General features: G+C 45.5%; 1 protein-coding gene across 1 annotated transcript; it reads right to left on the bottom strand.

Moving 5' to 3' along the window:
* Nucleotides 1–6,444: 6,444 nt before the first annotated feature.
* Nucleotides 6,445–13,760, bottom strand: RTP4 (receptor transporter protein 4). Its single transcript, XM_055307664.1, has 4 exons — nt 13,719–13,760; nt 12,088–12,205; nt 10,005–10,672; nt 6,445–8,377 (listed from the first exon to the last, which is right to left on the bottom strand). The coding sequence occupies exons 3-4, from the start codon at nt 10,184–10,186 to the stop codon at nt 7,273–7,275; spliced, it is 1,287 nt and encodes a 428-aa protein (XP_055163639.1). The 5' UTR covers nt 10,187–10,672; nt 12,088–12,205; nt 13,719–13,760; the 3' UTR covers nt 6,445–7,272.
* Between the last annotated feature and the right edge of the window lie 301 nt (nt 13,761–14,061).

Genomic DNA, 14,061 nt, shown 5'->3' with positions numbered 1-14,061 from the left:
CAAGAACTGGCAGCTCCTTGCGAATCTGATCAGACACCCTGAAGGTGGCCTATCATGCTACGTGTTGTGAAAGCCAGACGTGGAGAGTTCCAGAAAAGTATTATCCACCTTTCCCAGCCCCCTCTGCTTCTGTTTTCCCCACTTTTGTCTCTCTCAATTTAGTCTTCTTAGTATTGAAACTCCAGGTTTCTGCTCCTTGATTTCCAAAACCATCCGTAGATTTCCTACATCAAAGGTTTAGCTGTCTTACACCCCCAGCCCCTCAGCTTTTAAGTCCTAGTTTTTTGTTAAAATACTATTGAGTCTTGATGTTTAATATTATGACTCTGAATAATCTTCCTAGATAAGCCATGTACAATATAGTCTCATGGCCTTTATTTTCTTGTGCAATTGTTTTGTTACCTCTGCCATTAATGATCACCTTGGTTTTCATTTTCTGTTTTACCTGCATACTTTTCCATGTTCGTGTCTAAATCATCTCCAAACTGTGGGAAGTGGGAAGTCTCCTCCATACATTCAGTTCCCTTTGATTGCCCCTTGCAAACATCCCCTGCTGGACCCTTCTGTCAGCCAGCTTCAGTGTGGATCTGTTTCTCTTTCTAGGCCAGCTGGTGGCCAGTGTTCTGGGAGCTGGCTTCTCCAGCATTCTGAGAACTCCCTCAGTCCCTCTGCTTGTGGAAGCCACTACTTCCTGGGCTCCGGGTATTCAATATACTTGGTTTACTTCCTCATTTTGGGAGGGTGTGAGGATGGGGAGAGGGGAGGTGGGGTAATATCCTCTAGTAGCTTCCTGAAAATGGATGCCAGACGAGAAAGGAGATAAAAATTTGACTTCACGGGTAACTGAAAATAAAATTATTCCATACCTACACTTGACTAAATTTTGGCTGGGTATCAGATTCTATGTTGGAAATAATTTTCCCTCAGAATTTTGAAGGCTTCATTGTGTTTTAGTTTGCTGTATCCCCATCTGCTTTTTTTTAATTTTTTTTTAATTTTTATTTATTTATGATAGTCACAGAGAGAGAGAGAGAGAGAGAGGCAGAGACACAGGCAGAGGGAGAAGCAGGCTCCATGCACTGGGAGCCCGATGTGGGATTCGATCCCGGGTCTCCAGGATCGCGCCCCGGGCCAAAGTCAGGCGCCAAACCGCTGAGCCACCTAGGGGTCCCTCCCCATCTGCTCTTTAGTGTCTTGTATTTGAACTTGGACACAGAGCCCAGGACTACCAGATTTTTGAGGAAATCCTCTAATATGAAAGGCAGAGACCAAAACAAGCATAAGATAAAGAACTTAGGAGAGAGCCAGCGCAAGATTCAGAAAATGATACATGCCAACAAACAAAAGCATGAATGCCTCAGAGAGATATTGAGATGTTGGAAGGCTGATATCATTATAAGTCTAGGTCCTTTATATGTTTTGTTTTTGTCCTGTTTTTCCTTCCAAAACTTTTGGAGTCTTTTTTAAATCTGGTGTTAGAAGTTTCTTTTTTTTTTTCTTTTCCTTATTTTTAAAGATCTTATTTATTTATTCATGAGAGACACACAAAGAGAGGCAGAGACACAGGCAGAGGGAGAAGCAGGCTCCCTGCAGGGAGCCCGACGTGGGACTCCATCCCAAGATCCCAGGATCACCACCTGAGCCAAAGGCAGATGTTCAACCACTGAGCCACCCAGGTGCCCCAGAAGTTTAATAATATGTCCAGAGGGGATCCCTGGGTGGCTGAGCAGTTTGGCACCTGCCTTAGGCCCAGGGCACGATCCTGGGGTCCCGGGATCGGGTCCCATGTGGGACTCGTGGCGTGGAGCCTGTTTCTCCCTCTGCCTGTGTCTCTGCCTCTCTCTCTCTCTCTCTCTCTCTCTCTCTCTATCATGAATAAATAAATAGAATCTTTTTAAAAAATATGTCCAGATATGAACCTTGCCCATTCATTGTGTAGGGGGCCCTGGGGTGGACCTTCTCAATCAGGAAATCATGTCCTTTGGTCCTAAGAAAGGCTTTTAAAAGCATCCTTTCATTATTTCTTTTTTTTTTTTTTTCATTTTCTGGAGCTCCTATTGTTTGATATTGGGCCTCCTGGACCAATTCTCTAGTTTTTTCTGTTTTTTATTCTCTATGTAGAGAACAAATAGGTGGGCAGCCAGTAAGAGTGTTTCTCAATTTATACAATTAAAAGAAACCATAAATAGAAGATCAGGAGACTGAGACCACCTGAACTAATTAAAAAAAAAAATTCAGAACTCTTTATTCAGGAATATCTGAGCCACTTTTCAGATCCATAATTCATTGGCTGAAAGAGATGATGGTTCCCAAGGAGGAGGAATGCTGAAAAAATCCCCAATCCTTCCTTAAAGAGGTGAATGGCCATTTATTTGGGTAACTGTATGCTGGAGGAAAGGGAATATGCAGACATTTTGAGGACTTTAGGATTCAGGGTCTGAATTGATATTGATCCCCAGAAATCTGAAATAAGTTACAGACTTCTGTTTGAGTAGATGTGGGGGCCAAGTAATAAGCTGAGTCCTGGCTCAGGTCAGGCTCATGATGGATCCACTGAATCCATAGCTTACCCAGTGGTCATTTTGCCAGTCCCTGAATGGATAATTGGAATGGACACATGCGGTAGATGCCAGAACCCTTCATTAGTTCTTCAGTCTGTGGGGTAAGAGCTACTGTAAAGAGGTACTGTAATGAGAAAGAGCTACTGAGGACTTCTCTTTCAAAAAACCTCGATAAGGTATCATAAAAACACCTCAGGGGGGAATGGCAGAGATTAGAGCCACCCTTGAGACCTAAAAGACACAGAGCTGGGATCTCGAGCCTATTTTCATTTGATCCGCCAGTCCAGCTCCTAGAGAAACCAATCAAATCCTGGGAGGATGACATTGCACTAGGTGTAATGTGTGTGACACACTATGTGTGTGTGTCAGATACAACCAAGTAGAGGTCTCAATTACAACTATTGTGCCAGAAGTGATATTTTTGCTAGAGCAAATTAACATAGCTTCAGAGACATGGTATATGGACATTGATCAGATGAATTTATTCTTTCTCAGAAGTACTTTTCATATAGAAAGGATAGCAGCTTACATATGCACTTTTGGCCCAGGACCATGTTAATTCTCTCATCCTCTGTCATAATCTGCAGAGTCTGAACCATCTGGACTTTCTGCAGAACATCACATTGATTTACTCCATCAGTGATATCATTTTAATCAGACCAAAGGAGTTAGAATTGGCAAGTGCATTGGAGACCTCACACCCTAGAGATGGGAGTCCTACAGAACCCTACAAAGATTCCCTGACAAGTCGGTAAAGGTTTTAGGGGTACAGTAATTTGAAGCATGCCAGGACAATCCTTCCAAAGTGAAGGGCAAATTACTGCATCTTGACCCTCACACCACTAAAAGGAAGCACAATACCTGGTAGTCCACACTTCTATGATTCATTTACCAATAGATAGAGAAACCTGCCAACTTTGAGTGGGACCCAGAATAGGAAAGGGCTCTGAAGCAAGTCCACAGTGCAATGCCCTGCCACATGGGCCATATGATCCAGCAGACCCTTTGGTACCAGAGTCAGCTGTACTGGGAAATGGTGCCATATGATGTTTACATCAACCCCCAGTAGGAGAAATACAATTTCTAGCACTTGTGTTCTGAAACAAGGCCATGCCATCTGCATCAGACTTTATACGCCATTCAAAAACCAACTTCTACAAGCCCTTGAGGTAAAACTCCTGATGGTGAGATACCAAAATATGATGGAGCCCATCTTATTTTCATGGGCAGAGATGCCCATCATGACCTAGATTCTAAAAGGCACATTTAGTCATAAGCAGGCCCAGCATAACCCATCAGAATATGAAAATAACACACCGGGGCTTGAGCACAAGTCAGGGATAGAGAATACAAAGGAGCTGGATGAACCAGTGGCCCAGGCCCCAGGGCGACCTCCACTGGTACACTGATACCTCCTCTCCCTCAGCTCACAGCTAGTCATGTGTTCGAGGAGAAGCTATTACTTATGACCAGTCAACAGAGGAAACATAAGGCCAATCTTGGTTCACCAGTGGCTTAGTTCAATTATGTGGTGAAAGCTCAAAATGGTAATCAGTTAAGATAAAATCATACTGGAGTCCTTGTAAAATAAGGGGGAAATTTGTATACAGAAATGCACATGTGAAGAACACCACGTGAAAGTGAAGGGAGAGATCAAAGTGATGCTTCTATAAGCCAAGGAACTCCAAGATGGCCAGCAAATCACCAGATCCTAGGTGAGAGGCATGGAACAGATCCTTTCTCATAGCCCTAACAAACTAACACATCACATGATATCACATTAGATAAATGACCAAATATGTAGCGAAAGAGTTATAGCAGAGGTGATAAGGTCATGGAATTTCCTGGTTCCATCAAATACAGCACTACCCAAAAGCTGCCACCCTGATAGATCAATGACACAGCCTCTTAAAGAGGCAGCTGGGATGCCCCTTGGTGATGCTGCCTTGCAAAGATGAGTCACCATCCACCAGGCTATAGTATACATCCTGAATCAATGACCACTATGTGTGCAATCCCAGTAGGTAGTGTGTATGGGTCTGAAAATCAAGAGGCGGCAGTTTACCATCACTCACATTAAATTTGGTGCCATTTTCGAATGTCCCATCAACCATAACCCAAGGTTCCGCAGGTCAGGCCAGCCTAGGTAGGGACTTGCTCTCACTGAGTAACACAGTAATAACATTTTTTTTGCCAAGAGAACAGCAAGCAAGAAAGTGACATTCCCTTGATCCTCAGAGGGAAATAGGACTCCTGCTACATTGTGGAGCCAGGAAGAATATATTTGGCACCCAAGTGATCCACCAGAGCCCCTCTTGGAACTGTCCTGTCTACTTTTGACAGTGGGTGGACCAGTGCAGATGCCACAGACTGAGAATGGCCTTGTGACCAAGGGCCTACACCCCTCAGGGGTGAAAGTCTGGATAACCCCATCAGGTAAGCCACCTGACCAACAGAGGTGCCTGGGTGAGGGGGATGGAGAATGGGCAGTAAAGGGAGATAGTGAATATCTAGTTGCCATCCCAAGACAGATTCAGTGATGGGGCTCCATTTGCCTGCTGAACATTTTATACCAAGCAAGTTGGTTAAAGTGGTACAAAATATTGACTGTAGTGGAGGCTGTTGTCCCCTGCCCTGATCCTTGCCTTTGGGATTAGGGCACTCATTGCCCCAGCTCTGGGGAGCATTGCCTGCTAAAGACTAAAGCTAAGCTGAGATCTCCCCTAGGACTCCCCTCCAACCAAAGATAGCTGCCTCACCTGAGGTCTAATTACTGTTTCGTGATATTATACCTCCTCTTATCTCTCTGAGGCATAAATCATAGTTTGACTTTTGAAATATGTTTTTGGTTTGTTTTCTTATCCTTGAATTATCTCTGTTTTCTTTGACTCACCACTTTTTTTAGCCATTTTTTTTCTTTTTCTTTGCCTTCGCATTTGGAGATAAATCACATATTTAATACCCCTTGACAGTCTAGCCAAATTAGGTGTCTGACACCGTAGAGCTCACTGGAAGCTCTGTAGGATTTTTGTATATGTAGATTCACTCTGGAGCTACTTTAGCTAGTCATTCCACTGGATTCCATTGGAAACTGTCCCCCTCCACCACCACCACCCTTTTTAGTAGATATATATTGTTTTTTCTCTTGAGCTCATAAGTTTTCCCAAAGAGGGCCCATCCACTCTCCTATGTATTTGAGGAGTGGGTAGGTAAGGCATAAGGCTGGCATGGCTGCTGGGTTTCATGGTGAGGTAAGGGAGTCCCAGAGTCAGTGTGTAGACTTTGACTGTCTTTCTGTTGCTGGGTGGCACTCACTTGCTTCGCATCACCCAAGTCTCTGAATCCAGAGTCCCTCTAAGTCAATGTCTTCAGAGAATAAACCTCCATTCTTCTAGCTCCCCTGGAGCTAGTTGAGAGTGGTTACCAGGCTGCAGAGGAGTGAAGCAAAGAAACTTGCCATAAGGCTTTCAGCCAATCCTCCTGCTTCAGCACCCCAGCACCCACCTTCAGAGCTACTCTTGCCTATAATTTTTGAACTTTCTGAGATTGTGCCACATGAATTGCTTTGCATCTCAGTTTTCCCTTACCTAATTTCTATTCCAGATCTCCTCATCCAGGGCTGGAGGAGGCGAAAGAATAGGATAGCTCCAGGGGTCACCAAATCAAAGGGAGTCTCTTCTGGATGGGGGCATTTGGGTAGATTTAAGTAGGGGAGAAGGAAGAACAAGAGGGCATCAGGATATCAGTATTTCTAATCCATAAAATACTCTCTTTTTTGGTTAAAACTGCAGCATACCTAAAACATAATTGCCTGATCCTTGGGGTAACATTGATAGCTGTATTACTTTCCCATTTTAGCTGTAACAAGTTACCACAAATATAGTGCCTTAAAACAACACAAATTTATTATCTTACAGTTCTGGAAGTCCAAAGTTTTAAAAGCAGTCTCACTGGGCTGAGGTCATGTGTCAGCAGAGCTAGTTTCTTCCAAAGGCTCTGGAGGAAAATCTATTTCTTTGTCTTTATGAGCTTCTAAGAGGTGTCTGCGTTCCTTGACTCATGGCCACTTCCTCCATCTTCCAAGCCCATCACTCCAAACTCTGCTGTCGTCATTAAATTTCCTTTTGCCCACTTTGACACTCTTGCCTCCCTCCTATAAGGACTATTGTGATTACATTGGGTCTATCCAGATAAAGCAGGATAGGCTCCTCATCTCAAGATCCTTACATTAATCACATCTACAAAGTCCTTTTTGCCATGTAAAATAACATATGCACAGGTTCTGGGAATTAGAACATGGATATCTTGGGGTGGCCATTATTTTACCTACCACAATAACTTCCTGATATCATTCATGACCCTCAGTTCTTGTGAACATATGTCAAGATATCATAGATAGATAGATAGATAGATAGATAGATAGATAGATAGATGATAGATAATAGAAATGAAGGAGTACATGAATGAATGAAGAGCTTTTAGTTATTCAACAAATATTTATTATTAAGTCAATTATTTGCTAGGTTATGCTTTAGACTATCCACTAAGGAGATCTAGGAAACTAGTAAACTAGTGTTTATTCTAGTTACAGAACATTTAATACCAAGCAAACCTGACCCTGCTTGGTCTCAAAGCACATTCTATGTCATATCAAGATGGCAACCAATTTATTGCTTACCATGTAATTAAGACAAAAGAAAAGAAGACAAGCTTATTTTGATCTTTCTGCTTCCAAGTATTTGCTTGCAAAGGTAAAGAAAAAAATAATACAGATAACACAGAAGTAGAAAAACACATCCGGGTCAGAGAAAACCTCTTGTCGCACTGAACGAGAATGTATGGGACAGGTGTTTGGAACAGAAAATCCGGATGAACTTTCCCAGACAGCTTGAGCTCCCCTGATGGTCACAAACCTGGCTGTCCTCTGTGTGAGCTTTAGGTTTGACCCTAGGGTAGAGGGGGCTGTTCTGTGTATAGTCTGAGTGTGTGACCTTGATGTAAACCTTAGGATTGCCCCTGACGTGGTCTTTGGGTCTGTCCTCCATGTGGCTTGTGAGCATGACTGCTGTGCAGACTGTTGGCGGGCCATCTTTAGAACCTCAGAGTATGTCCTCCAGGGGACCTGTGTGGCTTGTGAATCACCCTGTGTGGTCTGCCTGTCTGCCATTGGGGTGGTCTGCCACTGTGCTGTCCCTTGTGTGAATTGTGAATTTCCCTGTGTGGTTTGTGAATCACCCTGGGTGGTCTGCCTGTCTGCCATTGGGGTGGGTGGTCTGCTAGTCTCCCCTTTGGGCTGAGTGCCTGCCCCAGGTGCTTGGGTCTCAGTAGTGGTATGGCTGGGCCCTGACCCCTTAGAGCCATAGTAATTCCCACACTCCTGGTTTTGGCTGGACACGTCACCGATGTGACAAGAGGAACTCCTATTATCTGTACAGGAGAATGGCGGTATTGATGGCTCTGTTGTGTTGTTTCGTGACCTCAGTAAACAGTAGCCCAGAGTACATGCTTCACAATTGATTGTGTCATGGGACCCATCCAAAGGCACCTCCTTGATGATGGGTAGCTCTGGAAACTTCCTAAAGCCATTCCCGTAGAATTTCTCCAGAATACGCCGCACCACATTTTTCAGAATCCTCATGGTACTCTCTGGGGAGAACTCAGGATCCTCAAATCGAGACCAGGAACACTTCTTGCACCTCTGAGCAAAAAGCCGCATAATCACCTGGCCCTGGGACTTCTGGTGCTCCAGGTACATGTGACATAAGATAAGCACTTGAGCAGAAGCCCAACTTCGCTGGCATGAGGAACACTGAAACCTGCAGACAGAAGGAAGGAGGCTGTTGTGCCTTCAGGTGATCATGGACCTGAAGGAGGTGGGTCTGGCTTCAATCTCTAAGATCTCTTCCAATTAAAAAAAGTGTAGATGATGTTAACAAATTGACAAATAAGACTGAGAGGGATTGGGAGGCTTGAGGGTTTTGTTTTGTTTTTTGTTTTAAAATTTTTATTTATTTATTTGAGAAAGAGAGAGGACAAGCAGTGGGGGAGGGATAGAGGGAGAAGCAGACTCCCCGTCAAGCAGGGGGTCCGTTGTGGGGTTTGATCCCAGGATTCTGGGATCATGACCTGAGCTGAAGGCAGACACTTAACCAACTGAGCCACCCTGGCACCTGGGGATTGTGTTTCTGATAAAGCTTTTTCCTGTGTGATCTGCTGAGCTTCCACCCTACATGGTCTGAAGTTTACCTCTTTGCTAGTAAGATATCTCTGATGTCTCAGAGGGAAAAGTGTTTTTGCCATCTGCCAGCCAAATTTGGACCTCCTAATAATCACACAAAAAAATATAAAATAACTACTTTGAGGCAGGCCTTGTAATAAGGGCTGCAGTGTTATCCCCCTTCATCTTTAAAGGTCCCCTCCGAGGTAGGCATTATTGAGCCCAATATCCAGATAAGGAAACTGAGTCATAAAGGGATAAGCAGACTGTTTTTAAATACATATATTTATTCCCATTATCTATGGGAATGTAGAAGAACGAACACTTACTCTGCCTCGGAAGACCGGGGAACGCTTTAAGGAGGAGGCGGCCCTTGAGCTGGTCCTTGAAGGATGAGCACAGGGGAGGGAGGAAAGGGCCTGCCAAACAGGCAGAGTGTCATGATAAGGAAATAGAAGTCTGAAAACGCACCAGCACGGTTCATAATCCAAAAGATGGAGCAGAGGACAGATGGAGTCAGGGTGCGGCAGAGAGGAAAACAGGACAAGTAAGGTGGAAAGTAGAGTGAAGGTCCCTGTGTGCCCCCTAAAAGGAGACCCGGTTGCCTAGGTCAGCATTTCTCACCACCGCCCCACCCTTACCCCCAGCACAGGCTCTGCAGATACAGACTCTGGAGGCTCAAGAGGAAGATCGCTCATGAGGGGAGGGTGTGACTTAGGGACTCCAGGATCTAGGTTTTAGATGTCTTGCTTGTTGCATCATTCCCTCTCTTATCCCCAGGCTTTGAGCAAAGCCAGGGTCAAAGTGATTGTGTAGCCTCCCTCCAAGTCTTGGTGCTTTCAAGGAAGGGCCTGGTCCCAGGCTGGGGCTGGACCAGGAGGGCTGCTGTCGGTCTGGACTGGGGGTGGAAATAGCAGAAGTCTCTGGATGGAGGCACTCTGGAACAGGAGGTGGTGGGGAATGGGGAGGGCAGATTTATGAAATATGGAAGCAAGCCTTGGGGACTTCCAGAAACATTTAGGGAGGAAAACTAGCAAAAGAGGAAACTCCCTCCAGCTAAGCAAGTTGGAGGGCATTGCCAACCACAAGATCACTGTGACCATGAAAGGATGGAGGTCCTGGTGACATTTGTTCCTAGAAGGAGCTCTCCAAAAAAGCAGTCAATGGCTGCTGAGCTTGACCCCCTGTGCCCAACAAGGCCTGCCAAGAGGCAAACCCTGGCTCACCTGCCAAATCCTTTTTGCTGGTACTGCTTCCACCCTTCTGCAAGGCAATCTGGCTCGAGTTTCCCATCCAGCTTCAGAGTCCACCTGGCCCGAGGTTTCTCCTGCTGCATCAGTTCTTGAAATGTCTGCTCCCATGTCCGGACGTCTGACACCGTTTGCTTCCCTTGAGGCGGGGAAGCCATGCCTAGTGGGGAGCTCGGTTGTACTCGGCAAGCAAGCGGCAAGAGGGGAAGGAAGAAAGAAAAAAAAAAGCAAAAACCACATCAGTTTCGGTTTCTCAGCCTGAAATGCGTCGCTGTCCTCTTAAGTTTCGTTTTCCAGTGTTGGAGCCCAGAGAACAGGTTTTCGTTTCGAAGACAGAGGGCAGCAGAGTTTTGCCAGTTTGTGCACAGGCCTTGCCGAGAGGCATCTGAGAGCAGAGCTCTCTGTTCTAGATTCTGGAGGCACCTGGAAGTGCCCTGGGGATTTTATTTTTCTCTTATGTTTACACCAGGCAAAGCACTACGCTCAGCGCTGGGATAGATGCCCCTGAGCAGTGGTTTCCACCCACATAGATGCTCACACTCTTGTGCAGACACGTGAAGGCAGCTGGGGGAGCCTGTGTCCGACGCTGTCTCGGGCACCCGTGACTCCTCACCACATCCCATGGGGGGATTATTCCTCGTCTTCTGCAAGTGAAAGCACAGAGGAGTGGGTCGCCTTGCCCAAAGCCACACAGCCATTGCGCAGTGTAGGCTCGTGAGACTTGAACCCAGGCCTGTGGGGCTCTAAAACCTGTGATGTCTCTAAAACCTGTGATGTCTCTCTCCACCTCCGTCCCTGAGAAGAAGCTGAGGATGGTATTTCAGGTTCTAGGCTGTCATTCTGGAGCCAGGGTGGGAAGGCCATCTTGAAACGTGACCCAGTGGTTAGGTCTAGTGAGATCTCCTGGGTCCTGGGGCAGGACATTAAGCTATTTAACTCTGCCACTTGCCTTGTAAATTATCTTGCAGGGCAGGATGCAAGCAGGTGTGGGAGCCCTCTTTCAGAGACAGGATAGAGAGAATTCCCACTCAGAGGGTGAGAGATCGGAACCAGGTGACCTTCAAGTCACTTCTAGAAAGTGAGCTCTGTCCCTCTGGATTTTAAACTCAAATAGGAGAGAGAACAACAAGCAGGACCTTATGTCCTTGGAAGCCCCACTAGGGTTAGCATGTCCCAGACAGGATCAGCCTAAACCTTCTCTGGCTTTCTAGACTTTCACGTGCTCCTCTTCTTCCCTCCCTCCCCGGATATTCTGTTTTATACAAACTCTCTGCTTTTCTAACTTTACACATTGAGGGCTCCTATGTCTACACAGATGATGTAGAAGACTCTTGTGTACCCAGATAATTTTAGGAGCTTGGAATTGGACCCACAGGATTTGAGAGAAGCCTGGAAAGCCCTTAGGAATTAATTTTTTCTCTTTATGGCAGTCATCCACTTGATAATTTATTTCTGTAGTTGCTCTAGTTCAGGGGTGGAAGGGGCTGGAGGGATTTGGTTTGGTTAAAGGAGGGAAACAATAAACAGGAAGTGTAGTACCAGGGCCCCTGGGTGGCTCAGCTCAGTTAAGCATCCGAGTCTTGATCTCAGCTCAGGTCTTGATCTCCAGGTTTTGAGTTCAAGCCTCACATTAAAAAGAGACAGAGAGGGAGAAAGAAATGTAGTCCCTAGAATAGCAATAATTTTACTTATATTTTTAAACATCTCTTCAACTAGCAGAAACTCTATAGGCACATGCAGAACAGATACAGAAATTTTTGGACGTGGTTGATCTGGGAAACGATGAGACTGGATGACCCCTAAGCTAAGTCCATTTACCGTGCCTTGGGGGTTCAGAATAAGGAGAAATTAATACTACAATTTGAGTGCCTGCTGTGCTGGGGATACCAGACATCTTCACCTCCCAGACTCCAGGATGACCTAATAAGTGACAGAGCCAGGCCTTAAACTTCTCTGAGGCTACACTAAATCTCCTGAAAGTGTGGGCTTGTCTAAAGAAGGAATGGGTTACTAATGGTAGAAGAACAAGCAGAAGACAGAAGGAAAAATTTCGAGGAACCTGAGTGAGGGTCTTCATGCTGCTCCTCTAAGGGTTGCACCCTCTAGGCTGGCGCTCCTGGGTATATCCTAGGAAGGACTACTTCTCCACTTATGACTACTTCTCAGCAAAGGGTCACCTGGAGGGGAAGAAGGAAGGCGTTAAGACCACGTTGTCCCAGAATGTAATAGAAGGAGCAGGTTCTCCTCACCCCGCCCCTATACTGCACATTATGACTACTCACAACTACTTACAACAGGGAAAGCAGAATTAGACAGTTGTCTTTAAAATAGCAGATGACACATCATTAAATACCTATAATCTGTTCATCCTTCTCAGGATATCAAGAAAGACAGATCAGTGAAGGAGCATCTACCTTTACCTTCCCTGTCTCACTTTTCTTGGCTTATCCTTTTAGTACAGAGCATAGCACAGAGCCAGCCTGCCCGGGGGTGCATCCCAGTTCCTCCACCCCCTACCGTGGCGGCCTGGGGAAGCCCCTCCACTACTCCATACCTCGGTTTCTCCATCTAAAAAGTGGCTATAATAATACCACCTATCTCTCAGGGTTGTTCTGAGTATTGAATGAGTTTTAAAATAGCTATCAGCACTTGGCAAGCAAATAGAAGGGTTTGCTACTTGTTGCTGTCACAGCATTGCATGTTTCTCTGTTATGTTACCATAAAACCTTTCTTAAACATGTTGGGAATATGACAAAATGAAAATACATAGAGACGGTAGTACAGGGAAAAAAAAACCTACAAATAAGTGTGCATATAAGGGCTTGGAGAGCACAGTCGTCGCTTTAGAATTCAGACTGGGCAGAGATGTACATTCCTATCACCACACATTCCTAGATACGCAGATATATTCCAAGCTATTCCAGATACACATTCATTCCTATCATCCTCCTGTTACATAACCCCTGTCCCCACACGGTGGACCTTCCTGGGCAAGGCCACTGCTCCCCCAGGACTCACATCTAGCAACCATCTCGATAGCCAGCTACATGTGAAAAGTGAGCTAAGAAGTAGGACAGCAGCCCAGAGCCAGCTGCTGCTCAGGCTCAGGGCTAGGCCCACTGAGGACTCCATTCCAGAGAGCAAGGATGGCACCAAAAGGGCAAAAACAAACAAACAAATAAATAGATAAATAAATAGGCTTCTTAAAGAGAATCAGAAGAGCTGTGTAAAATCAAAAGAACTTGAACAAAAACTCATAAGTTTTCAAAGGTGCGGCTTGTTTCACATTCTCCCTGAAAACCTGTTTGGCTTCAGGCCCTATATGGTCCCCATGGAATGCTGGGGTTTGCCTCCATAGACAACCATTTGGATAGTTGCAGTAGAAAGACCTTCCATGAGCGTGAAGGAGGCTGAGCCCCAGAAAGGAGAGTGACCAACTCAGACCATCCCGAAGCCCCTACAGATAGAACCCCGACTCCCATTCTCGACAGTACTTCCTCTTTTTCAATACAGGCAGCCTTAAAACCAGAGTCAGAACTATTCAGGCTCTGTTCCAAGACTGTGGTGAAGATGTGTTAAAGCAAGGTCCCTAAAGCACCTTACCCTGCCACTCCCACTGCAGACCAGTGCCAGGAAACCAGAAGGCTAGAGCCACACCATTCACTGGCTTTTCTCATCTCTCTGACTCACCTTACCCAACTGTTCCAGCCCCAGGGATCACATTAACCGCCCACACCAAGGTCTTGTCTCAGTCTGTGCTTTCTGAACCCCAACCAAGGCAAAGAGCAGTTTCATTAATTTTTTTCCACTTCCTTCCTCTGTGCACAAAGGCATATTTTTTAAAAATTTTATTTATTTATTCATGAGAGACACACAGAGAGAGAGGTAGAGATATAGGCAGAGGGAGAAGTAGGCTCTCTGTGGGGAACCTGACGTGGGACTCCATCCCAGGACCCCCAGGTCACAACCTAAGCCAAAGGCAGATGCTCAACCATGGAGCTACTCACGTGACCCACAAAGGCATTTTCTGATC

Source organism: Nyctereutes procyonoides, unplaced genomic scaffold (assembly GCF_905146905.1).
Source record: "Nyctereutes procyonoides isolate TBG_1078 unplaced genomic scaffold, NYPRO_anot_genome, whole genome shotgun sequence".
Classification (NCBI taxonomy): Eukaryota; Metazoa; Chordata; class Mammalia; order Carnivora; family Canidae; genus Nyctereutes; species Nyctereutes procyonoides.
Note: the sequence above shows the minus strand (reverse complement) of the source record. Positions and strands in the feature narration are given on the sequence as shown.